At 40.8% G+C, this 25488-nt stretch overlaps 1 protein-coding gene across 1 annotated transcript in view; it reads left to right on the top strand.

Moving 5' to 3' along the window:
• The window catches only part of CPD (carboxypeptidase D), a 131746-nt gene that overhangs the window by 93142 nt on the left and 13116 nt on the right, over nt 1–25488 (top strand). The window contains exons 10-19 of the mRNA XM_040338577.1: nt 1799–1941; nt 2016–2185; nt 3953–4270; nt 5786–5981; nt 8187–8322; nt 12367–12516; nt 15804–15899; nt 15986–16050; nt 18582–18713; nt 22495–22680. Coding sequence (XP_040194511.1) covers nt 1799–1941; nt 2016–2185; nt 3953–4270; nt 5786–5981; nt 8187–8322; nt 12367–12516; nt 15804–15899; nt 15986–16050; nt 18582–18713; nt 22495–22680 — 1592 coding nt within the window. The remainder of the gene's footprint in view (nt 1–1798; nt 1942–2015; nt 2186–3952; nt 4271–5785; nt 5982–8186; nt 8323–12366; nt 12517–15803; nt 15900–15985; nt 16051–18581; nt 18714–22494; nt 22681–25488) is intronic.

Genomic DNA, 25488 nt, shown 5'->3' on the forward strand with positions numbered 1-25488 from the left:
CACCGTTTGGGGGCAGATTTCAGCCTTGGCTGTGTTCTTTTAGTGGCCTTTTTGCGGCCCGTTCCCTGGTGGGTCCCCTTTTTTTGTGTGCAAGGGGTTTGTCATATACTTTCCCCTCTTGGCCCATCTCTTCCCCCATGAGTTTTGACTCTGGTGCTCTCGGTTCTTCAGGAACCTTCCTTTTGGAAACATCAGAGAGATTTTCTCTTGACACTATCTCAGAAGGTGGCCCCTTTAGTGGCCTTTACCTCTGTTAGAGGGGTTTCTGAGTTGGCGGTCTTGTCTTGCAAGCCGCCATGCTTGATCCCCCATAAGGATTAGGTGATGGTGCGCCCGCGACCTTCCCTTCTTCCGAAGGAGGTTTCGGCCTTTCATACTTTAGGCGTGGTACGCGCTTTGCGGGTATACCAGCCTACTACGGCTCCATTTCGGAGCTTCTGACTCTCTTTTGTGTCGGTGTCTGGTCCACAAAAGGGCCTGGCGGTCTCGTCGACCACCATTTCTCGGTGGATCGGGCAGGCCGTCATACAGGCCTATGCTCCTAAGGGCGGGCCCCCCTTTCCGGTCACGGCACTTTCGACCAGGGCAATTGGTGCTTCCTGGGTTTTTTTTTTTTTTTTTTTCCGACATCATGCGTCGGTCTCACAGGTGTGCGAGGCGGCGATTTGCTCGTCCGTTCACGCTTTTTCCAGAACTTACATGGTTGCTGTGAGTGCATCTTATGATGTTTTTTTCAGCCGCTAGTTTTTGCCGGCGGCTGTTTAAAGTTGCACCTCCTCCGTTGAGGAGCTCTGCTTGTTTTGGGGTGAAGTTAAAATTGTTTTTACTGATATATTTCCCACCCCTCGTTTTTTGACACTGCTTGGGGACGTCCCACTTGTCAAGATTTAAGGAGCTGTGTCCGTCCATGGACGATAAGAGAAAATAGGATTTTTTGTACTCACCGTAAAATCCTTTTCTCTGAAGTCCATGGACGGACACAGCTCCCACCCCTCCTTTTTAGGTTTGTACTGCTTGTTACGAACTGAGGCTGCAAGCTGCAGTGAGGAGGGTTATGTCTGGAGGGACCGCCCCCTGGGCGGGGCTGTTCAACTCTGTTAATGTAACATGTATTTAACTATTTAACATGTTTCTGCCTAGTCCTCTCCTGTAAACAGGGAACATAACCCACTTGTCAAGATTTAAGGAGCTGTGTCCGTCCATGGACTTCAGAGAAAAGGATTTTACGGTGAGTACAAAAAATCCTATTTTTTCCTCCGCTTTGTTTTTTATTTGATTAAAATAACAAACATGTCATACTTGCCTGCTCTGTGCAATGCTTTTGCACAGAGCAGCCCCGATCCTCTTCTTCTGGAGTCCCCCGCCAGCGCTCCAGGCCCCTCCTCTTCGGCAGGAGCCCCCACGGAAGCTGCCCGTGCTCCCCACGGGGCATGAGCCAAATTACAGTCTCCGGTTTTATTTTCTCTAGTATCACCTAATTTTTTTATTGGTTTACGTAATGCTGCCAGCTAGGTATTCTAGTCAAGGCTACCGCCCTGTAATCGTTTCTCAAGTTGGGAAGGCCTAACCCTTCTTCTCTTAGCCCTCATGAGAATTTGGTATGCCAACATTGGCTTTGCATTGCACCATACAAAATGTGTGAAAATACGTTGAACACTTGAAGTGTTATTCATGTCTTCTAGCCCCATGGGGAAACCATAAAAACACAACATTTTATTTTTCTAAAATTGCTAAATTTTTATGACGTGGTGTTGTTGTATATGATTTTTATTTATACCTTTTACACTGTAATTCTTAGGTGGAATGCAAGATTGGAATTATCTCAACACAAACTGTTTTGAAGTGACCATTGAGCTGGGCTGTGTGAAATATCCTGTGGCGTCGGAACTTCCAGCTTACTGGGAAAACAACCACCAATCTTTGCTGTCATTCATAAATCAGGTAAGTGTGTGTTGGGCAGTCGTGCTTTGTTTACTTTGTGTTATCCATATTGTGCTGACATCTGAATTCTTTAGGTACACAAAGGAATCAAAGGATTCGTGCTTGATGCCACAGATGGACGAGGGATCTTCAATGCCACTATTAGTGTTGCTGACATTAATCATCCTGTGACTTCTGATAAGGCTGGGGATTACTGGAGATTGTTGGTCCCTGGTACATATAAAGTTACAGCCTCTGCCAGAGGGTAGGTATCATTCTCCTTTAACATTGCATTTTGTTACAGTTTAGTAGATGAGTTTCAGTTTAAAGCTATAGATAAGGCATTGGCTGCTGTGTTTGTTTTGTATTTTTTTTTTAAGGCTGTGAATATATAAGCCTTTACAAATCTTTTTCTTTTTTGTTTGGTGCATATATAAAAAATCTTGTATGCAAGCATTAAAATAAACGTCTATAATTTTATCTTAATTGCACTGTACAGGACACAGACAAAGTATTCATAAACTCTGGGTTATAGACTCACGTTCAGATGATTGGACGCTTGCAAGCTTTTGTGGACACACACACTTGGCATTTTCCCTATATGTGCTAGTGTCCTAAGGTGATGGATTTCTTATCCTTCATGGAAAAATTACTTGTAGCTTAACTAGATAGATTGACTACTGTTCAACTGCAGTGACCAAACATGGTGTAAAATTCGGCCAGTCCCTACTGAACTCTCCAAATTGCATCGGGGGCCACCTTGTTAAAAAAGCACTAGAAGACAATATCTTCATGCGCTTGACAGTATGTTTATATGCTGACGAGGAGCATGCCAATGATAGTGGAAAGCCGAGTAATGGAACAATAGGCTTAGCTTCTCCTTCACCGTCCAATCACAGGCTGGGGTGGGAAGAAAGGTGTTATTTAAAGAGGATCTGAACTCTGGAAGCTGTGCCCAAAAAAATGCCTCCAGTATGGGGATCCGTTAGCATTACAGTAGTGGTATCACCACATCTTCCAAAGCATGTTAAGGCCCCTTTCACACCTGCGACTTTTCCTGTGACTTTGGACATCAGATTCCCAATGATAACCATATCTGTGTGACTTCCTTGTGCTACCTTGGTCCGACTTTGATGCAAGTGGCGTTTCATAGACATTCTTTGAAATCAAAGCAAAATCGTGCAACTTTCAAGTTGCGGCAGTGTGAAAGGGACCCAAGAGGCAGCTGTTCCTTGGAATTCACACAGCAGTTAGGCAGGCCATAGACAGTGCAGATTTCTATCTTGGAACCACAGCAGGTTAGCATGATTCCCCTGGCAAAACGGACAGTGCTGACAGGGGAATCCCTCCTGCTGAGACCTTGTATTCTCCTGTCCTGGCAGGGGGGAGCCTTTCCTCCCGGGAGATGACACTGATTATTGCTAGCGATAACTTTCAAGTTAAATCTGGTAGGCTGGTTGTATCCAAGTTGATTGACCAGTCAACTTGGTACATTCAGCCTGCCCATACATGGTTTGAATCTCGGATGGTTCCTGCTGAACCAGCCAAGATTAGAACCATCTATGGCCAGCCTTTTACAGCTATGAGGCTGTAGTCGGACACCAGAAAGTGCACTTCTTTTTTTTTTTTTTTTTTTTATCAGGATATAACGAAAAAATTATATTTATTTCAGACATAGAACATCATCATTTCAAAATGCTCCCTATAACACAGCAAGTCTTTACTTTTTGGGTTCAGATAAAAAATACGGTCCCTTTCCTGCCAAATAAGACGGTTCTGTGTGGCAGCGATCTGATAATTTCAGGACTGGATCACTGGAAATACAAATCTTTATTTATGTGTTTCATTTCTATATTTAGCTGTTCGGCTGGATTTCAGTTCTGAGTTATTTATTTCATATAATTGGATTTTGAATACCAGGATGTTTGCAATTTATGTTCCCATCAACGTCCCACAATCCTTGCACACCGGAAATGATGCTGGGAATGCCAATACCTTATCTATATAATCACACCGGTTTCCTTTTCTCCAGGTATGTTCCTGTTACAAAAACCATTAATGTCACAGAAGGAAATGCTGTAGTGACAAACTTCACACTCATCCGCTCAGGAGTCGATATGCACAAGGAAGACCAAAGGAAAATGTCTCCGGTAGAACCAGAAAAGTCAGACCCCAACACAAAGGAATTTGAGATGCTAATCAAGGACCTTTCAGCAGAAAATGGTCTGGAACGCCTCTTGCTGTCAAGATCAAGTGACATAGATCTGTATCGCTATAGGTCTTATCACGATCTTTCTGAATCACTCCGTGGGCTGAATCTCAATTACCCAAACATTACTAAACTTACCAGGTAAATGTACTATATTTTTCTTGTTTTAACCACTTAAGTCCCGGACCATTATGCAGCTAAAGGACCTGGCCTCTTTTTGCGATTGAGCACTGCGTCGCTTTAACTGACAATTGCGCGGTTGTGCGACATGAACAAACAAACAAAACTGGCGTCCTTTTTTCCACACAAATAGAGCTTTCTTTTGGTGGTATTTGATCACCTCTGCGTTTTTTATTTTTTGCGCTATAAACAAAAATAGAGACAATTTTAAAAAATTCAATATTTTTTGCTATAATATCCCCAAAAAAGATTTAAATTATTATTTTTTCCCTCAGTTTAGGCCGATACGTATTCTTCTACATATTTTTGGTAAAAAAATTGCAATAAGCGTTTATTGATTGGTTTGATCGTCGTTCCCTATGACAGGTTACAGACGATCAGTGACGGCCACACTAGGAAGCACGTGGGAGAGGTTTATTTACACGTATCTCTCCCCGATCTTCCTCTCTGTAACCCGATCGGGTCCGCTGTTCCCGCGGGGACGGTCAGGGAGAAGAGGATCAGGTCGCTAGCGCGCCCACAGCTGGGATCTTAAAAGGGACGTGCATGTACACCCTTGTGCCCAGCCGTGCCATTTTGTTTACGCATATCATCGTGCGCCGGTCCTCAAGCGATTAATAATGTTTGTAATTTATTTGATACCATACCACACCACTTGCGCATTAACCAAATGGTATCTTTATTATTATATAAAAGGATATATAATCACAGACATATTCGTGATAAAAGCATTTCAGAGTCCATAGTAGATGCAAATCAACCAGGTCACCGACACTGTTCCCTAAAGGTCGAAGGACCTTTTAGAAGCTTGACGCATTTCGAAAGGGGATACACTCATCCTAAAATGCTTTTATCATGAATATGTTTGAGTATATCTCCTTTTATTCATTATTAAAGATACCACTTGGGTAATGCTCAAGGTTGGTGCGCCCTTCCTTTTGTTTCTTAATGATATCTGGCACTAATGGCCCGTACACACGATCCAAATATCGTACGAAAACTGTCGTGTGAGGAAGAATCGTACAATAATCGGATCGTTAGTACAGAGCTTTCGAGAGCCGATCACGACAATTCATCCGATATTGTTCAGACAAACGCAAACATTTTCCTTGTATGATATCAGATCGTACGATTTTCGTTTTAGTCAGTATAGTTGTCGTCCTGAAAATACAAATACACCACAACACATGACATCACTTACCATTTTTTTTTCCCCCCTGTCATACGAGAATTTTCGTGACTTTGGTAACCTATTCAATTTTTACTTGCGACTATTAAGCAAAAAAAGTTGGGCAATCTGTCCGATTTTTGGATCGTGTGTACGGGCCAGTTAGATCGTTCCCTGCTGCAGCTTGATAATTTCTGAAGCCAGGAGCTTCTGTTTCTGTTGGAATTCTTGTCTTGTTAATGATAAATTTGTCTGTTTCATACCACAGATAATTATAATACATCTTTCTAATTTTTTTTTTTGTACAGATTGGGTCAGAGTGTTGAGTATCGGTACATTTGGTCTCTGGAGATCTCCAACAAACCAAATGTGTCTGAGCCAGAGGAGCCAAAAATCAGATTTGTTGCCGGAGTCCATGGCAATGCTCCAGTGGGCACGGAGTTGCTCTTGACATTTGCAGAATTTCTTTGCTTGAACTATAAGAAGAACAGTGCAATAACAAAGGTGAGGTTTCTGTCATTGGTGTATTCTGTACTATGTACACACACAGATTGTCCAGTTTCAGCGGCATGAATTAGCAGAACATGGGAGGCCTAGTATTTATGCACCAATTCATACAATACTTTGTGTATGTTCCCTAATGCATGTTTTCCTAACTTGGATGACAAAGCATTCTAGGAGTTTGTTTAAGAACACCACTGAGATTCATGGTTGCTTGCCAGTATACTATACATAAAGGGGACCTGTGTTTTCTGCTGTAAAATATATATATATTTTTTTTTTATAAAACACAAGGTGCCTATCGTTCCTTTTATTTTGCTTCAGTCTTTTTGCCCAAAGGCCCACCCTATCTTGGGCCTTTGGGCAAGATGTGCAGTAGTTTACATTCCAGACAGACAAGTTATGCAGGTTAGAAAGTCTGGGCAATTTGGATTTTTTTGTAATCTATTACAGCCACATTCATGGAAGCAACTATATATGCTGCTGAGCTGGTCTGATTTCCTACTGCACCTTCTCCGTGTTCAACTTTTTTCCTCCCATTTTTCTTAGCTCTACCCTTCTAATCATCTCTCTGCCTTAGCCCGTGTGAATATTGGGTATATAAACTTGCAGATTCAGCTAAAAGAGCTCCCAGGATAACACAACTAGCACACAAAAAAAAAAGTAGCAACATGACCTGGTGTAATAAAGTTTTGCTTTAAACCAGGGATGTCCAACCTTTTGATCTTTTTGGGACACATTGGAATAAAAGGAATTGACTTGGCCAACACACAAAATAGACGAACGATAAGGATAGCTGATGAGCAGAAAAAGTCTGGCAGATCACAAGTTAACAATCACTGATAATAGATAATGTATTTATCTAAATAAAACTTATTTTTTTGGTAATATTTTTTATTATAAAAGTAAGAGGGCCACAAAAAACATAGTTTGATTTTTGACACAGTTTTTGATAAACTTAAAACCTCAATATCTGGTTCAATGAACATAGAAGCGATTCTCAATGAATTCTCAAGGTGCTCATCAGATGTTTTGGTTCTAATTTTGCCCTTTCGTGTGCTTTATCCTTGAAGTTGCTCACAAATAATGTTGCTGCCGAAAACTGGTGAAATGAATAAGTTGTGATTGTGAAGAATGAGATAATTTTCTTTGGGAAGATAAAACTTATAAAAGTCCAGTGAAGAGTCCCTGTCATTTTTTTTCTTTGGTCTGATATGTTCACAAAGTGGAAACGCGTTTTTACAGAAAAGTAGAAAAAAAAAATCAAATTTTTTTAGTAAGTTTGCAAATTTGTGTAGCGGTTTTGAACCGCAGGTTGGACACCCCTGATTTAAATGAAGGGGCCAAGCTACTTTCTCAAATGTCCGGAAAATATTACTTTAAATACCACACTGGAATGTGTTTGAGATTTAATACTTTGTTTTATCCTCCAAGTGATGCAGAAATTAGCTGAATGGTTTGATTTGTACAGCATTATTTGCCATCTGTGATGGCTTGTTCATCCAGATTTTGCATGCATAGCCAATTTAAGCTATAGCCAATAGGTTTTTAATAATGCTTTAACTGTGTACGACTGTGGGCCAGATTCACGTAGGGAGCGCGTATTTGTGAGCGGGCGTAACGTATCCTATTTACGCTAAGCCTCCGCAACTTTGACAGGCAAGTGCAGTATTCACAAAGCAAAGTTGCTGTACTGTGTCGGCCAGGCATACGTTCGTGAATAGGCGTATCTAGCTGATTTACATATTCTAGGCGTAAATCAGCGTACACGCGCCTAGCGGCCAGCGTAAATATCCAGTTAAGATACAACGGCGTAGGAGACTTCCGCTGGTCGTATCTTAGAGAAATTCTGGCGTATCTGATTCTTTGAATCAGGCGCCAAGATACGACGCCTCAGAGATACGACGGAGTATCTCCTACGTGAATCTGGCCCTGTGTGTCCCAAGCGTGTTGAAATCCTACGGGGTAAATGACCGCACCAGCCAGGAAGATACTGACTGCAAAAAGGGCTTAGGAGGTGATTCAGTTCGCATGTGTAGCGCTATACAAGTCACTCATTCATTCATTTCTTTAAATTCAAACAAGTTTTTTTATAGTTTGTGTGTGTGTGTGTGTGTGTGTGTGTGTGTGTGTGTGTGTGTGTGTGTGTGTGTGTGTGTATATAAATTTATAATAATGTATTCCCTTTTCTTTCTTTTTTTTTTTTAGTTAATTGACCGAACAAGAATTGTTATTGTGCCTCTTGTAAATCCTGATGGCAGAGAGAAAGCAGCAGAGAAAGATTGTATCTCAAAAACTGGACAAAACAATGCTAATGGCAAGGATCTGGACAGCGATTTCATAAGTAAGGAATTTTGAGTTTCTTTTGTTATCTAATGTGATTTTTTTAATACGGTTTTACTCCTTGCTATTAACGAAGATGAGTCATTAAAAAAAAAAAGAAATGTTTCTTTTGACTTTTCTGAGTTCTGGCCAGAGTAAACAAAGTTTTTAAGGGGTTGTAAACCCTCATTTAAAAACCAAAAAAAATAACAAACATATACTTGCCGTCACTGTGCAGTTCGTTTTGCCCGATCCTCGTCTTCTGTTGCCCCCCAACGGCGCTCTCAGCACCTCCTCGCATTGGTAAACCCCCTAGGAGAAGTGCTCTCCCTGGGGGTTACTGAACGGCCACGCTCTCGAGTCCAGCATTTGTGTCCATAGACACAGAATGCCGGACTCAGCCCCACCCCCCGGCACCAACATCATTGGATTTTGACAGCAGTGGGAGCCAATGGCTGCGCTAATATCAATCTATCCTATCAAGAGCAGAGAACCCCGGGTAGAGAGGTAGGGTGCGTCTCCGCTGTGGGATCGAACGGGTTCAAGTGATCAAAACGGGGGGGCTGGGGGGCTTTTCAGCGACAGAAGTTTTTTCATCTTAATGCATAGGATGCAACCCCTTTGAGTTGTCCAGGATCTCCTCTCTCCAGTAAATGTCTTAAAGAGGTTTAGAACTAAGCTGGTGTTCAATTGTTAGTAGTTTTTATGATCGTGTTCTTGGGTAACGGACCTCTTACCATCTTGGAGATTATATTTTGTATGTCTTCACTGGTTTTTTACTTTTTTCTTATAAATTCTTGAATGACACTGAAGGTCTGTTGAGATAGGTAAAAGGAGAATCCAGAAAAGAGCAGTCATGGAGGCCAAGGGAGTGGAGGTTTTTTTTTTTTTTTTTTTGAAGAGAAGCTGATGGTCAACTGTATCAACGGTAGCAGAGTCTCATAGTATGGATCATTGGTTTTAGGCAATATTAAAGTATTACTAAAGGCAAAATGTATTTTTGTAGTTTTGGATAGTGGAGAGGGATTGTCTGTGCCCCTGTTAAGGAGATTCAACCTATTTGTCCTGTTTACCATTCAAACTGTTTTTGGGTTGTCCCCAGAAAAGTAAAAGAGGGGAAATCTTCCAATTGAGGTTCTGGTGACCTGGGTGTCCCCAAGGAATTCCTTTTATTTTAAAGGAATTTCCTCTCACTTGTTTTGGCTATGGGACAGGAAGTAAAAGACAATCTCCCTAATGGGACACTGATGGCCAATAAAATGTATTACTTTTTCCAAAATGGAGAAAAAAAAGGTTTTGCCTATACCTCTACTTTTTAAGTTATTAGTGAATTTTAAGAGGGCAATTTGTGTGAAGTGTTGTGGCTGATTTCCAGACAGAATATACAGTCTGGATTTCACAATATCAGGCAGTGACCTCTACGACTGTATCGCACACAGTCTGAATATCACAATAAAGTTGCTATCAGTGAGGCGGTAGCTCAGACATTTGTAGACTAGGCATTCTAGGATTTCGGTGGTACAGTAAATGTTAGCAAGGATCTTGGGTTAAGATTGGCCTGTCCAGTGAGGGCTTTTGAAGTGTGTGTGTGTGAGTGACCAGTGCATGTTATAGAACAGTGGTCCCCAACCTTTTTGGCACCGAGGACCGGTGTTGTGGCATAGAATCGGGCCAAGGCCCGGGGGGTTGGGTTATTATGTAGCTTTTTGCGGGCAATTTGTCGAGGAAATGGCTGGTGTTAGCGCTTCAATCATCACAGAACAATGGCTGGGATGATTGAAGTGCATTGTTTCTGTCATTGCATTGTAATGTAAAATGAAATAGTTCAAACTCACCATAATGCCGAATCTGCCACCAGATGCAGTTTGTCACTTGCCTTTTTCGTGTGACACCTGTTCAGGAGAGTGCATAACGTATTTGCTTCAGGGCTCAGGATACTGCACAGAGTGAAGGGGTCTGGAGTGCGTGGGGCACAATGTGCAGGGGTGCATAATACAGAGTGCAGGGGTCAGTACACACCACCCCCTCACTACAAACCCTCAGTACCGGCCACCTCCTCTCCTCAATATAGGCCATCTTTTTAGTACAGACCACCTCTTCAGTACAAGTCACCAGACCATCTCCTCAGTGCAGACCATCTCCTCAGTGCAGACCATCTCCTCAGTACAGACCCCCCGTGCAGACCATCTCCTCAGTACAGACCCCCCAGTGCAGACCATCTCCTCAGTGCAGACCCCCCAGTGCAGACCATCTCCTCAGTGCAGACCCCCCAGTGCAGACCATCTCCTCAATACAGACCCCCCAGTGCAGACCATCTCCTCAATACAGACCCCCCAGTGCAGACCATCTCCTCAATACAGACCCCCCAGTGCAGACCATCTCCTCAGTACAGACCCCCCAGTGCAGACCATCTCCTCAGTACAGACCCCCCAGTGCAGACCATCTCCTCAGTACAGACCCCCCAGTGCAGACCATCTCCTCAGTACAGACCCCCTCCTCAGTACAGACCCCCCAGTGCAGACCATCTCCTCAGTACAGACCCCCCAGTGCAGACCATCTCCTCAGTACAGACCCCCCAGTGCAGGCCATCTCCTCAGTACAGACCCCCCAGTGCAGACCATCTCCTCAGTACAGACCCCCCAGTGCAGACCATCTCCTCAGTACAGACCCCCCAGTGCAGACCATCTCCTCAGTGCAGACCATCTCCTCAGTACAGACCCCCCAGTGCAGACCATCTCCTCAGTACAGACCCCCCAGTGCAGACCATCTCCTCAGTACAGACCCCCCAGTGCAGACCATCTCCTCAGTGCAGACCATCTCCTCAGTACAGACCCCCCAGTGCAGACCATCTCCTCAGTACAGGCCATCTCCTCTGTACAGACCCCCAGTGCAGACCATTTCCTTCGATTTCCCTTCTGGGCAGAAGTGCCATGTTCCAGTATTGCAGCCCCCCTGTGTGGGCGGAAGTGCCGTGTTCCGGGCGGGCGGCGAGAGATGATCTCATCTCTCTGCTCCCGCACCTCGCTGCAGTGTAGCAGCCCCACTGTGTTGGTGGAAGTGCCGTGATCCAGGCGGGCGGTGAGAGATGTCATCTCTCTGTTTGCCCGCCGCCGCACCAAACACAGTGCAGCCTTTGCGGCCCGGCTGCAAATAGCCCACGGCCCGGCAGTGGGCTGCGGACCGGGGGTTGGGGAACACTGTTATAGAAGATTGGGGAAGGTGCCAGTAGAGGTGGGAAAATTGATTGATGTGAGAGTGTAGAATAGTGGAAGAGGGTGACCATACTAGTTGTAAGGGAACCGGGTCCAGGAGGCAGGTGGCGGTAGGAATTCTTTTTTTGCAATCGCCTCTATTTTAACAGACAAGTATTTAATGTGGAGGTGGACATTGCATATTAGGTGGGGGAGATAGCTGGGCAGTGGAGATTTCTTCAGAAATTGCTTGAGTCTTATTTTTGAAGTGATCTGCAATCTCCTGGGCAGGGAGTGAGTTCAGTCGGAGGCATTGGAGAAGTAATAGAGAATTAAAGGTACTTAAGAAGTTGATGGCTGCATCTGAGAGTGTTAATGAGAGTGATCAAATGGGTGTGTTTGGCAGTGCTGAGGTATCTTTGGAGAGCAGATTTATACAGGGTGAACTCTTGTTGGATTTTGTTTTATGCCACAGTCACTCAAGAATGTGGCGATCTCTTTTGAGACTTCTGGTGTTGCGGCGGTCGCTGCCAGATTCTATGTGTAGTGTGTGGAGTGAGTGTCCAGAAAGGATGAGATTGAGCAGTTGTAGACGGCATTGGCCAGGTCAGAGTGGGACAATCAAGCTAGTCTTTTGGCAAAGTACAGCTTTTAATTTAGGTAACAGATATTAATGTTTATGTGAATGATCAATTGCCGTGGCATGTTAAAATAAGAGGGTGTACATTTTTTGGTTCTGATACAAAGCGTTGTTGACTGCAGCTGATTGTGTTTGTGTTTTTTTTTTTTTTTTTTTTTTGTAGAACTTGATCATTGTATAGATCGGCATTTTAACTTTTTTTTTTTTTTTTTTTTCCCTTCATTTTTTTTCCTAGGTAACTCTTCTGGTCCTATTGGCGAGAGGGAAAAAGAGACCAATGTTATTATTGATGGTTTAATCTTGAAACAGGATTTCACCCTTTCTGTAGTTTTGGATGGTGGCTCTCTGCTTGTTACGTATCCTTATGATAACCCAGTACACACCGGTGAGTATAGTAACACTTATTCAGTATGTCGCCACCTTGTGGAAACATTTGCATATAGCCAACACATGTTCACCTTTTGTCAACTCTGTTCTCTGTTTTATTTTTTTTAAGGGATAAATTCATCTTTGGGAACATGTTACATGTTTCACCCGTTTTAAGTGTGGAACATGTACCATGTTGCCAATGCTGCAGCTGCTGCCCGATTCCCTGTGACCGGAGTACAGATAGAGGTTCCCCGTACTAGCTGTCATTATTTGAAATCTGCAACATCCTTTTGAGGCTGTCTGCGTGTTGTTCTCATTGAACTACCATGGCGATGTGGAGTGCCGTGGTAGTTCTATGATTCTTCCTGTCAGTGTATCTGCTTGCTCATATGGGATGTATGGGCACACAGATACTCTGACAGATCTACAGGAGGCCTGCATGGCATTAGCGATCTGCAAAAAAAAAAATGCATTTTTTTTTTCTCTAAAGTTTAGATTCAAGCTAAACCGCATAGTAAAACAAAAAATGCCAAAAAGCTGACAAAGTGAGCTCTGGCAGGGAGCTATATATATGTGTATTATGTATGTATATGTGTGTATATATGTGTGTGTATATATGTGTGTGTGTGTGTGTGTGTGTGTATATATATATATATATATATATATATATATATATATATATATATATATATATATATATATATATTCTATAAAAAGGTATTCATAACATATACTTGAAGGAGAATCCCTCTTAATGCAAAAATACCAAACAGCGCTGGTGTTAGATGTCAGGTGACTAACAGCACCATATAGTACAACTAGACAGATAATCAGTTCCCAGGTGATTTGAAAAAAATTTCCAACATAAATAAAATGTCCAATAATGGTGATAGAGATCATGCACCATCCACCGCACTCGCAATCCACCTGCGGGGTCCATTTTTTCAACACGTGGTGGATTGCGAGTGCGGTGGATGGTGCACGATCTCTATCTCCTCTCTCACCATTATTGGACATTTTATTTATGTTGGAAATTTTTTTCAAATCACCTGGGAACTGATTATCTGTCTAGTTGTACTATATGGTGCTGTTAGTCACCTGACATCGAACACCAGCGCTGTTTGGTATTTTTGCATTAGGAGGGATTCTCCTTCAAGTATATGTTATGAATACCTTTTTATAGATTCATTTATTTTTAAACGGCTGCTTTTCTGTGTTTCCTCCACTTTCATTTTTAGAGGAAACATTATTTCTGATCTTGTGTTTTTTTTTGAAAAGGGGGAATCCACCAGGCGCCGAGCTGTGTATTGTAGGCTTATAAGAATACACATTTTTACTATATATATATATATATATATATATATATATATATATATATATATATATATATATATATATATATATATATATATATATAAATATAAATATAAATATAAATATAAATATAAATATAAATAATAAATAAAAATTAAAGAATATATATTGAAAAAATAAAGACAGAAGGGAAAAAGTAAATGTAGACCCATATGTATCGATCAAAAAATTATGAATCATAAAAATAAATATAAATCCAAATCTGTGTTTAACCACTTAATCCCCGGACCATATTTCTGGTCAAAGAGCACTTTTTGCGATTCGTCACTGCGTCGCTTTAACTGATATTTGATCACCTCTGCGGTTTTTTAGTTTTTGCGCTATAAACAGAAATAGAGCGACAATTTTGAAAAAAAAACAATATTTTTTACTTTTTGCTATAATAAATATCCCTCAAAAATATATAAAAAAACATTTTTTTCCTCAGTTTAGGCCGAAACGTATTCTTCTACAGATTTTTCGTAAAAAAAATCGCAATAAGCGTTTGGTTTGCGTAAAAGTTATAGCGTTTACAAAATAGGGGGTATTTTTATGGCATTTTTATTAATATTTTTTTTTTACTAGTAATGGCGGCGATCAGCGTTTTTTTTTTCTTTTTTTCTGTACTGCGACATTATGGCGGACACTTCGGACACTTTTGACATTTTTGGGACCATTGTCATTTTTATAGCGATCAGTGCTATAAAAATGCATTGGATTACTACAAAAATGCCACTGGCAGTGAAGGTTAACACTAGGAGGCGGGAAGGGGTTAAGTTTTTTCCCTGGGTGTTTTCTAACTGTAGGGGGAGGTGACCTCACTAGGGAAAATAACTGATCTTCTGTTCATACATTGCATGAACAGAAGATCAGCATTTCTCTACCTGACAGGACCGGGAGCTGTGTGTTTACACACACAGCTCCCGGTCCTCGCTCTGTAACAAACGATCGCGTGTGCCCGGCGGTGATCGTGCCCCTAGTGGCCTGCGCAAGAGCCGACGTATAGCTACGGGCTCTCGCGCTGGTCGGCAAGCAGTTAATCCATTAGGAGTGATAGTATTAAGAAAATGTATCCAATGTACCTCATTGTTTCCTTTAACGTCTCCTTCACGATCACCACCTCTCCTGTTTCTTTCAATGCCTTCTAATATAATATATTTTAATTGTGAGACAGTATGTCCTTTTTCTACAAAATGACGGGCAAGTGGTAGTTGTGTTAGTTTATCTCTGATTGAATACTTATGATGGGCTATTCGATCTTTTACTTTTTGGGTGGTTTCTCCAATATATAATAATCCACATGGACATTTGATAGCATATACCACATACGATGATTGGCAGGTGTAGTATCCCTTAATGGGAATATTAAAACCTTTGTGGGGATGTGAAATATATTTACCTTAATCATAGAGTTGCATTGGATACAAGATAAACAAGGAAAAGATCCCATGTTTTTCGGTCCCAGAAATGTCATTTTAGGAACAGGCAGGGAAAATTGGTCTGATTTCACCAATCGATCCCTGAGTGTTCTTCCTTTTCTGTATGAGGGTACTTCTTTGGTATATAACCTTTACGAGAATATTTGGAAAAATAAAACCATTTTAAGTGCAGCAACGCTTGAACTTTTTCTCTTATATATATATATATGGTCGGTGGGAAGACCGTGTGTTTATATATAAAATATATATGTGTGTATGTATGTATGTATGTATGTATGTATGTATGTATGTATTAGTTACACTTCATGTCCTTGCACACCATATCTGTCTTCCTTGTAAATTGTCGCGGCTGTAATCTAAATAATTGTACACTAGGATCAAATGAGTTTGACAAATTCTTCTAGGCTTTAAAATGAATGTGCCTCTTTTTTAGACTTGTTTTGGTTGATGTCTTTGTACTATTCATAAACAGAATTATTAATACTGTTGTGTGTGTATTTTTATATGACAGTAGAGAACAAGGACACTCTGAAACATTTGGCTTCTGTATATGCAACTAACCATCCTACAATACATCTGGGACACCCAGGATGTCCAAACAAGTCAGGTTGGTATTTGACAAGCTTCTGTGTTCACCAAAAATTAGTTAGGTGACGTTAATATTTATGTTTTGATGTTGATTTCCCTTGGTAGATGAGAATATTCCTGGTGGAGTGATCAGTGGAGCAGAATGGAGAGGACATCAAGGCAGCATGAAGGTAACGCTCCATAAAATTGTCCAGCAAGCTCTGAATAAAAAAAAAAAATGTTGTCAAGAAATGCGAGTCATTCCCTACATATGTATTATCAGGGAGTTTTAAATTGTAATTGCACACTGCAGGACACAGGACTTGTATTCATAGAACATGGTTGTATTCAGGATACCTTCAGGTAATTGGACACCAAAAACCTCTAGAGTGCACCCATATAAGGCTGCCCATAGACAGAGTGAATTTCATCCTGAAATCACGGTGTTCTCAAGAGAATAACTCCCGTCCCTGCCAGGAGAATACAGTGACTATTGTTAGCGGCTTTAACGGCTCCTAATGATAATCGTATATAAAATCCAACAGGCCGGTTGTACCCAAGCTGATGGATCGATCGGGTTCAGCCTACCCATACATGGTTCAAATCTCGGCCGGTTCCTGCTGAACTGACCAAGATTCGAACCGGCTTATCCCCCACCCACTCTGTACGACAGCTTTTTGCTGAATCCATTTTTCTCTAGAGAAGCGTTTTTTTTTATTTTTGTTTTTCTCTCTCCTAAACTTCTATCAAGATTTGACTTTTTACTTCTTGATACCTAGCAGTTTCCGGATTGGTTACTATTTTAGTGTGTACCTTAGGAACCATACCTGGCCTGTACATTTTGTTTCAGGTGCTTGGTCCTCTGTTAGGCAAAATAGCTTATGGGGCATATTGGCTTGTTGCGGTTTGCACATTTCTTTACCGTGCATTTTGCCACGTTTGTCGCAAACTAATTATGACTTTAGAGGTACCACAATTTTTCACATTGTGTATAAAACAATTAAAACCCTATAATGAAATCCGTCAAACATTTTGCTGGTGTTTCCAGATCACATACATCTATGAAAATCATAACAAGATGTGCATCAACTATTAAAGGGTTTTATCATAAATGAAGACGTAAGGATGAAATGTCTTCGCTCAAAACCGAGAATGTGATTATGCTTTAACCACTTGCCACCCAGGTCAATTCTGACACTTCTCTCCTAGATGTAAAAATCATTTGTTTGCTATAAAATTAAGAACCCCCAAACATTTATTATTTTTTTTAGCAGAGACCCTAGGGAATACAATAGTGGTCATTGCAAATTTTTATGTCGCACTGTATTTGCGCAGCAATTTTTCAAATGCGTTTTTAAGAATGGTTTCATGAATTAAAAAAAAAAAACGGTAAAGTTAGCCCGATTTTTTTTTTTTTTTTTTTTTTTGCATACTGTGAAAGATGATGTTAAGCTAAGTAAATACATACCTAACATGTCACGCTTTAAATGTGTCCACACTCGTTGAATAGCGCCAATTTTCGGTACTTAAAACAGAGTTCCACCCAAAAGTGGAACTTCCACGGATTTGTCTCCCCTTCCTCCGGTGCCACATTCAGGACCTTTCGGGGGGAGCAGATATATTTGATCAGGTATCCTGTTTCCAATTCCAGGAGTCCGGGCCGCCGCTTGGCTTCCTCCTCCTCCCCCTGCCAGTAGGAGAGAGGAGCGGAGCATCGCGCATGCGCAGTAGGGTTCCTGGCGTAAAGCCGTAATGCTGCACTGCCGGGTTCCCTTACTCGCAATGGTGGCAGGATGCACCCGACAGAAAAGCTTTCATTTTTTTACTCTTTGCAGAGGAGATCTTGGGCTAGATTAGAGCAAGAGCCACTAATGTTCGGCGATACCTCACATGTGTAAAACGGCGTTTACATATGTGAGCATGACGTACGCTTGCGTCCACTTCTGCAAACAAACATACGGGGACGCGTTAAAAAATTCTTTGTTTTTTTTTTACTTTCATATTTTGGACACTTTCCCTTTTACATTTTTTTGTTGATCACTTTTATTCATTTTACAAGGAATGTAAACATCCCTTGTGGTAGGAATAGGATATGACAGGTTCTCTTTACAACGAGATCTGGGGTCTATAAGTGTCCAGATCTAAGAAGCCTAAAAAAAAAAAAAAAAAAAACATCTCGGCTTCCCAGCCAAGGCAGTTGGCAGTGTTTACAACAGCCGAGGCCGGAGGTGACGTCATCACATCGCGCCTGGCCTCTGAAGGTCATAGAGATGACCGGGGACCATCTAGTCGTTGGACAGCTCTATGGTAAACGGCCAATGGCGGCTGATTTATTCTCCGGCTCATTGATTGCACAGGCGAACCGGTAGAAGCATCGGAGGGCAGAAGCAGGAGGGGGGGGGGGGTGTCCCCTCCTCATGCCTCCTGTAAAAACAATTAAGTGGCTGAACAGCCACTGTGATTGTTTTTACGGTGCAGGGAATCGGCAGAAAAATAAAATATCTGAATGATGCCTGTAGATGCAGACATCATTCGGAAATCCCTACTCAACGGCAACATCATATGACATCGTCGGGCGGCAAGTGGTTAAATACAATTAGAAACATTCAAGCAGTAGGTCTTTCTCTGTATAACAGAACACCAGTAAAGCTTGTTTTGTCACTAAAGAAGCCCTGTTGCAGAATAAGTGTAAATGTACAATTAATAAATGTATTTGTTGCAGGATTTCAGTGTTACTCATGGTCACTGTCCAGAAATCACTGTGTACACTAGTTGCTGCTTGTTTCCTGCTGCTGGGCAGCTGAAGTCCTTCTGGACCGAGAACAAGAGATCCCTTCTGGCCATGCTAGTTGAGGTAAGATCTAAGAGCTAGGACTTATTGCATTACCTTGATCTTGCAGACTTTATATTCATGTAACTTTTATTTTACCTTTATTGTATTTGGCCTTAAAGGTCAGCTACCCTCAAAACTGACATTTTAGTTGGCTGCTGGCAAGTTGTATCTGACACTGGCAATGTTTCTTTGAGACTTCAGTGGTAAGATTTCCATACCAACGTGAACATTTGGGATCACACAGAAAGCTGTGTTTGTGAAACACCTTTGTTACAGTCTTAAATTAACCCTGTGCCACTTGTAAAACATGGGAATGCCACATCTTTTGCTGCTTACATGTCACTACAGGTACTCGGCACTTCTGATCGTGTAAAAATATATGCTCCCTTGCACTCATACATCCTGTAGTAAGGCTACTTTTACACTGAAAGCGTCGGCGGTAAAGCGCTGCTAGTTTTAGCGGGACTTTATCGTAGTTTAGCGCTAGAAGGGCGCTTTTAACCTCCACTAACAACCGAAGAAAGGGTTCAAAGTACCTGTGTTGCTGCGCTGCCGAATGCGCTCTGCAGGCGATTCGGCAGCGCTGCCTATTCATTTCAATGGGCTGGGCATTTTGGGAGCAGTGTTGTATACTCTCGAACTAAAGATGCTGCTTGCCGGGACTTTTTAGAACGTCTTACCAGCGCACCGCCCCAGTATGAAAAGTTGCACTGAAATGAATGGGAAGCAGTCTAACATTTAAGACGGCTAGCGAAAATACAGCGTGCGGTAGGAATAGCAGGCATTCACACGCCCAGAAGTGTTGAATAATGTGTTTTATTTGCAAATGAGTCTGTGGTGACGCGGTCCCTTAAAGGGAAGGGGATAGAGGTGCCCTTCCTGCTGTGGGTCATCAATGAAGTAAACGGTTGGCTGCGTGTTATAAATCCTGAATAATAATAAAGTATCAGTTTTAGGTAGAGCTCTTTTTTTAACAAAACGTTTTTTGATTCATCACAATGGGGGTTATTTTCAAAAGGCAAATCCACTGAAAGTGCACTTGGAAGTGCAGTCGCTGTAAATCTGAAATGAGGGGAAACTCTGCTGATTTTATTATCCAATCATGTGCAAGCTAAAATGCTGTTTTTTAATTTCCTTGCATGTCCCCCTCGGATCTACAGCGACTGCACTCCCAAGTGCACTTTCAAGTGCAAAGTGGATTTGCCCTTAGTAAATAACCCCCAATGTGTCCCTTTCATGGTTTTTCCAGATCTAGTTCTCTTTGTATTATTGCGTTGACATATTTATAGTGTATCTGAGGCCAGTATATATAATTTTTGCATAGAGTAAAGAGTGGTTTTATTGCTGTCAGTTTCCCTACTGGGCAGACTGAGCTTCTCTGTGTCCTAGGCACATTGTCACTGGGATTGGGAAACTAAGACTGGTCATATATACAATGTTCTTCTACAATTATTTTTGCTTTCGAATTACCAAGACCATATAATAAGTGGTAAAACCTAAACATTTTCAGTTTGTATGCAATCAGGAAGGTCATTGCTCTACATATTTGACGGTAAATCTAAAGGAAATTGATTAAGAAAATTATATTATGTATGGCCAGGTTTACAGGGACAAAAATTAGAATTCTTACTGGAACAAAGATTTCACTTACCATGGAAGATCTCCTCTCACCACCTGATCTATTTCAAGTCCGGAGCAAAAAAAAACTCCCCAATGGGACACAAAGTAAAACTGATTGGTTACTGTGCAACTCAGTTCTGTATATCGAGACTGTTTTTTGTTTATTACAACACGCTCTCAATCAACGTTGATTATGTGTATTCCTTGTGCTGCTAGCATGAGTAAATAGATAGGAAAGTATATCATATTTAGTTTTTTAACCACTTGCTTACTGGGAACATAAACCCCCTTCATGCTCAGGCGAAATTTCAGCTTACGGCACTGCGTCGCTTTAACTGACATTTGCGCTGTCGTGCGACGTGGCTCCCAAACAAAATTGACGTCCTTTTTTCCCCACAAATAGAGCTTTATTTTGGTGGTATTTGATCACCTGCGGTTTTTATTTTTTGCGCTATAAACAAAAAAAGACAATTTAAAAAAAATATATATATTTTTTACTTGTTGCTATAATAAATATCCCAATTTTTTAAAAAAAAAAAAACTATTTTTTCTCAGTTAAGGCCGATACGTATTTTTCTACGTATTTTTGTAAAAAAAAAAAAAATCTCAATAAGCGACTGGTTTGCGCAAAAGTTATAGCGCCTACAAAATAGGGGACAGAATTATGATTTTTTTTTTCTTTCTTTTTTTTTACTAGTAATGGCAGCGATCTGCGATTTTTTTTTTTTTTTTTTTTTTTTTTTGCGGTCTGCGATATTGCGACGGACGTATCGGACACTTTTGACACAAATTTGGCGCCATTCACATTTATACAGCGATCAGCGCTATAAAAATGCACTAATTACTGTATAAATGTGACTGGCAGTGAAGGGGTTAACACTAGGGCGTGAGGAAGGGGTTAAATGTGTATCCTAGGTGTGTTCTAACTGTGTGGGGGGAGGGGGGTGACTGGAGGAGGTGACCGATGCTGTGTCTCTATGTACAAGAGACACAGATCGGTCTCCTCTCCTCTGACAGCACGCGCGCGGGTAATGCTTTCAAATGACGTCCAAAGACGTCCACTTGGCACCTGAGAGCCGCGCTGTTGACGTCTTTTGTCAATAGCGCGGGTCTCAAGTGGTTAAACTATGTTTGTTTTTTACATTTCTTCAGTTACTTCCTGGTTTCCATGCCTAGGCAAATGATGTCATACATCCCAGGAGGGAAAGAGGGGTTTGCTGAGTATACCTTCCTTTCTGTATGCCTGAGTTAAGGGCAGATGGATTCCAGGAATTAAATGCTACAGGAATCATCTGCCTTTACTCAAGATGACTGCAGCCAGAAATTCTAGTGAGGTGTTTTTCAAAGGGATTTCTTAGCAAAATAAAGCATGAAGACATGGATGGATGGCTGAGTTTGCTTTAAATAACATAAATGAATGAATTTGTATTTTTGATTTGTGGTGCTCATATGCTGTGTAGTTCCGCTTTAAATATTACTTTCAGTGTGCTTTTTAAGTGCAGTGAATATAGACTTTGGAACTTGATCAGGGCCTTTGTAATCTCAATATTATCATTTCTTAAGGCATTATACAAGTAAGCCTGCAGGCGTTGGTGGGTTAAAGGAATGGAGAAATGTAACTAGAGTAGGCAATAACGTAAATGGAAATTGAACGTGTAATAGAATCTCTGCATTTAAAGGTTTTCATCAATAAATGATAGGGAAGTAATACAGCCAGCTCTGCTCCTGTTCACTTTGACAACAGGACTGTCCGAATCATGTAAGTGTGTGTGTGTGTGTGTGTGCGTGTGTGTGTGTGCGCTTTGTATGGCTGTCAGTCTGTTTTTGAACATTACATATGCTGTATATTATGGATTTATTCAGTTGCGTTATTAATCCTTACTTATCTGGTCCATACTGCATTTATCTTTTTATTTTATTGCTTGATTTGTGTAATATTATATACTGAAGACACTTATGTTTTACCTTATATTTTTTTTCCAATCAAAAAAAAAAAAAAAAAAATTTTTTTTTTTTGCATAGTGGTCACATGATCTCATGAGAATGAACTTTCCACAGTTCTTGATCATAGGATTCAGTGCTATGTCCCCGCATTGGTAAACATGCATTTGGTGCCAGGTGTGTCAGCACAGTGTATTCAAGAATGACGTAAATGTACTCACGATACATTTCCTGGTTCCAGGTACATAAAGGTGTGCATGGTATTGTAAAGGATGAGAAGGGAAAACCTGTCCCTAAAGCCACGATCATCTTCAACGAAGGAGTAAAAGTCTACACTAAAGAGGGAGGATACTTCCATGTTCTGCTTGCGCCAGGCTTCCATAATATTAATGCCATTGCAGAGGGCTACCAGCAGCAGAATACTCAGGTATGAAATTGTTCGTGTAAATAACATTAACTGAATATAGTACATTAAGATGATGTTTATTATTGAAGTTGGCAGATATATTTGTCCATTTTAAAATTATTATTTGATTTTATATGTGGAGTCCACTGAACTAAAACACCTACTGGACCTTTTACAATCTCTGGGATTTTTGTTATGGGATTCTTCCTTGGGTCTATTCCTTGCATCTTGAGTCTCTCACAGCCATAACAAGGGTGTCCCTTCACACTTTTTAACATAAAAACTAAGTTGATAATCTACTGTTGCTACTCCCTATGAACTCCAGGGTTTTAAAAAAAATAACAATTAGTAAGAAACTCCCTGTATTCTGCCAAAAATGTAAACCGAGATGTGTGTGCATATATATATATATATATATATATATATATATATATATATATATATATATATATATATATATATATATATGCATTGCTTATCAATATGTCCAAACAAATTCATACATTTAAAAAAATGCCTCTGTCTTTGGCTTAAAAAAAGTATTGGGGTATTGTTTGAAATGGTTGTTGTTGTAGTGGGTGTTGCTACACTATATTTGGCTTGTAGTGTGCCACCTTTCCCTATTTGCTTTGCTATGGTTTAGACAAAATGGAGTGTGGGGTACACTGAAGAGATTGTGGGCATAAACTAAGCTCTATTGTTGGTGTTAGTAGCGAGAATAATAACCCCCAGTATTGGTGTCATTGCCAGCAGTGATAACCCCCAGCGTGTGTCAGAGCCAGCGGTAACCCCCAGCATGTATTGGCTCACTGGTGATAGAGAAATGTGTAAGTTTAGTCGCATATACTGTAAGTGCAAAGGGTGCAAGTAACTTTGCCAAGTTCATGGGGTATTGTGTAACACGGACAGGCAATAAAGGGAATATTCCAAAGGGGACACAGGATAAAACTAAATTTGATGGCGACACTAGCCTTCTTGCACTACACTAAGAGAACAAAGTATAATGGATGTTTTGTCCCTTTTTACCTATCCTATCCTATCCTAATCTTAAAAATATATTAGTCCCACTTTGTGTCCAGACTTTAGATTTTTGTTTTAAACGTAACAGATTGTAGAAAAGACTGGTCAGGAAATTAGCAGTGTAAGAATATATGCATCTCCATATTATATAAAAGTATTGTTATTGAAATATAAATTATATTTACATATACATTATATTTTATTGGTTGATCTAAAAATATAGACTTTTATATTTTGTAAGGTCTTAAAATGTATTTATCCAATTAACATACAGTCATGGCTAAAAATATTGGCACCCCTGCATTTCTGTCAGATAATGCATTACTTCACCTAGAAAATTGTTGCAATTACAAATGTTTAGGCATTCCCATCTTTATTTCTTTTGTTTGTATTGGTATGACACAAAAAAGCGGAGAAAACCAAAAATGGACTGGACAAAATTGACGCCCTGTAATTTGTATTAAACTCGCCTGTTTCAGGTGCTGATAATAAAAAAAAAGAAATCACACCGGCAACCAATTAAAATTGTGAAAAATGTACTTAACCAATCTGTTGTGTATCTCTGTAAGTCACGCGGAACATGGAGAAGAGAAAATTCTTTGCTGCTCTAACAATTGAGGAAAAGCATGGAAAATCTCAAGGTTACAAGTCGATCTACAGAGATTTTAATGTTTTTGTGTCCACTGTACGCAACACTGTCAAGTTTAGAACCCATGGCATTGAGCTAATCTCCCTGGACGAGGATGAAAGAGAAAAGTGTATCAAAAAGTTTGCCAAAACATACCTGAGGAAACTAAAATCCTTTTGAGAGAATGTGCTGTTGACAGACGAAACAAAATTACAGCTTTTTGATAAACCCCATCATTCTACTGTTTTCAGAAAAATAAATAAGGCCTTTTAGAGAAAAGAAAATACAGTCAAACATGGTGGAGGTTCACTGATGTTTTTGGGGTTGGTTTGCTGCTTCAGGCACTGGATGTCTTGACCATTTGCATGGCATTATGAAATCTGAAGACTAACAAAGAATTCTGAGGTGCAATGTAGGGCCCAGTGTCAGAAAGTTGGGTCTCCGTCAGCAGAGCAATGACCCAAAGCACACGTCAAAAAGCAACCAGAAAATGGTTTAAGACAAAGTGTACTGAACTGGCCAGCGTTGAGTTCAGATCTAAATCCCATAGAACACTTGTGGAGAGCTCTTAAAACAGCAGTTGGGAGAAGGAACCCTTCCAATCTGAGAGACCTGGAGCAGTTGGAGAAAGAAGAGTCCAAGTCCAAGAAGGTCCAAAATTCCAGTAGGGAGGTTTAAGAAACTCATTGATGGAGTATAGGAAGCAATTGATTTCAGTTATTTTTTTCCAAGGGTTGTGCTAACAAATATTAAATTGAGTGTGCCAATCATTTTGTCCAGTCCCTTTTTGGAGTTTTGCATGGAATGTGTCGGAGTTGGCTTTTTGTTAATCCACTTTTTGTGCCATACCAATACAACAAAATAAATAAACATGAGTATGTCCAAACATTTGTAATTGCATCAATTTCTTTCTCGTACATCACGGGACACAGAGCGGCATATTCATTACTATGTGGGTTATATGGAGTACCTTCAGGTGATGGACACTGGCAATCTCAAACAGGAAGTGCCCCTCCCTATATAACCCCCTCCCATAGGAGGAGTACCTCAGTTTTTTCGCCAGTGTCTTAGGTGTTGGTCATGGTTTAGCTTACCTCCACATCCTTGGGATTAAGGTGGGCTAACCGGTTCTGTCCAAAGGCCTCAGTGCTAAAGTGGTCAGCAACCGGACCCCAAACCAT

This window comes from Rana temporaria, chromosome 2 (genome assembly GCF_905171775.1).
Source record: "Rana temporaria chromosome 2, aRanTem1.1, whole genome shotgun sequence".
In the NCBI taxonomy this organism is placed as follows: Eukaryota; Metazoa; Chordata; class Amphibia; order Anura; family Ranidae; genus Rana; species Rana temporaria.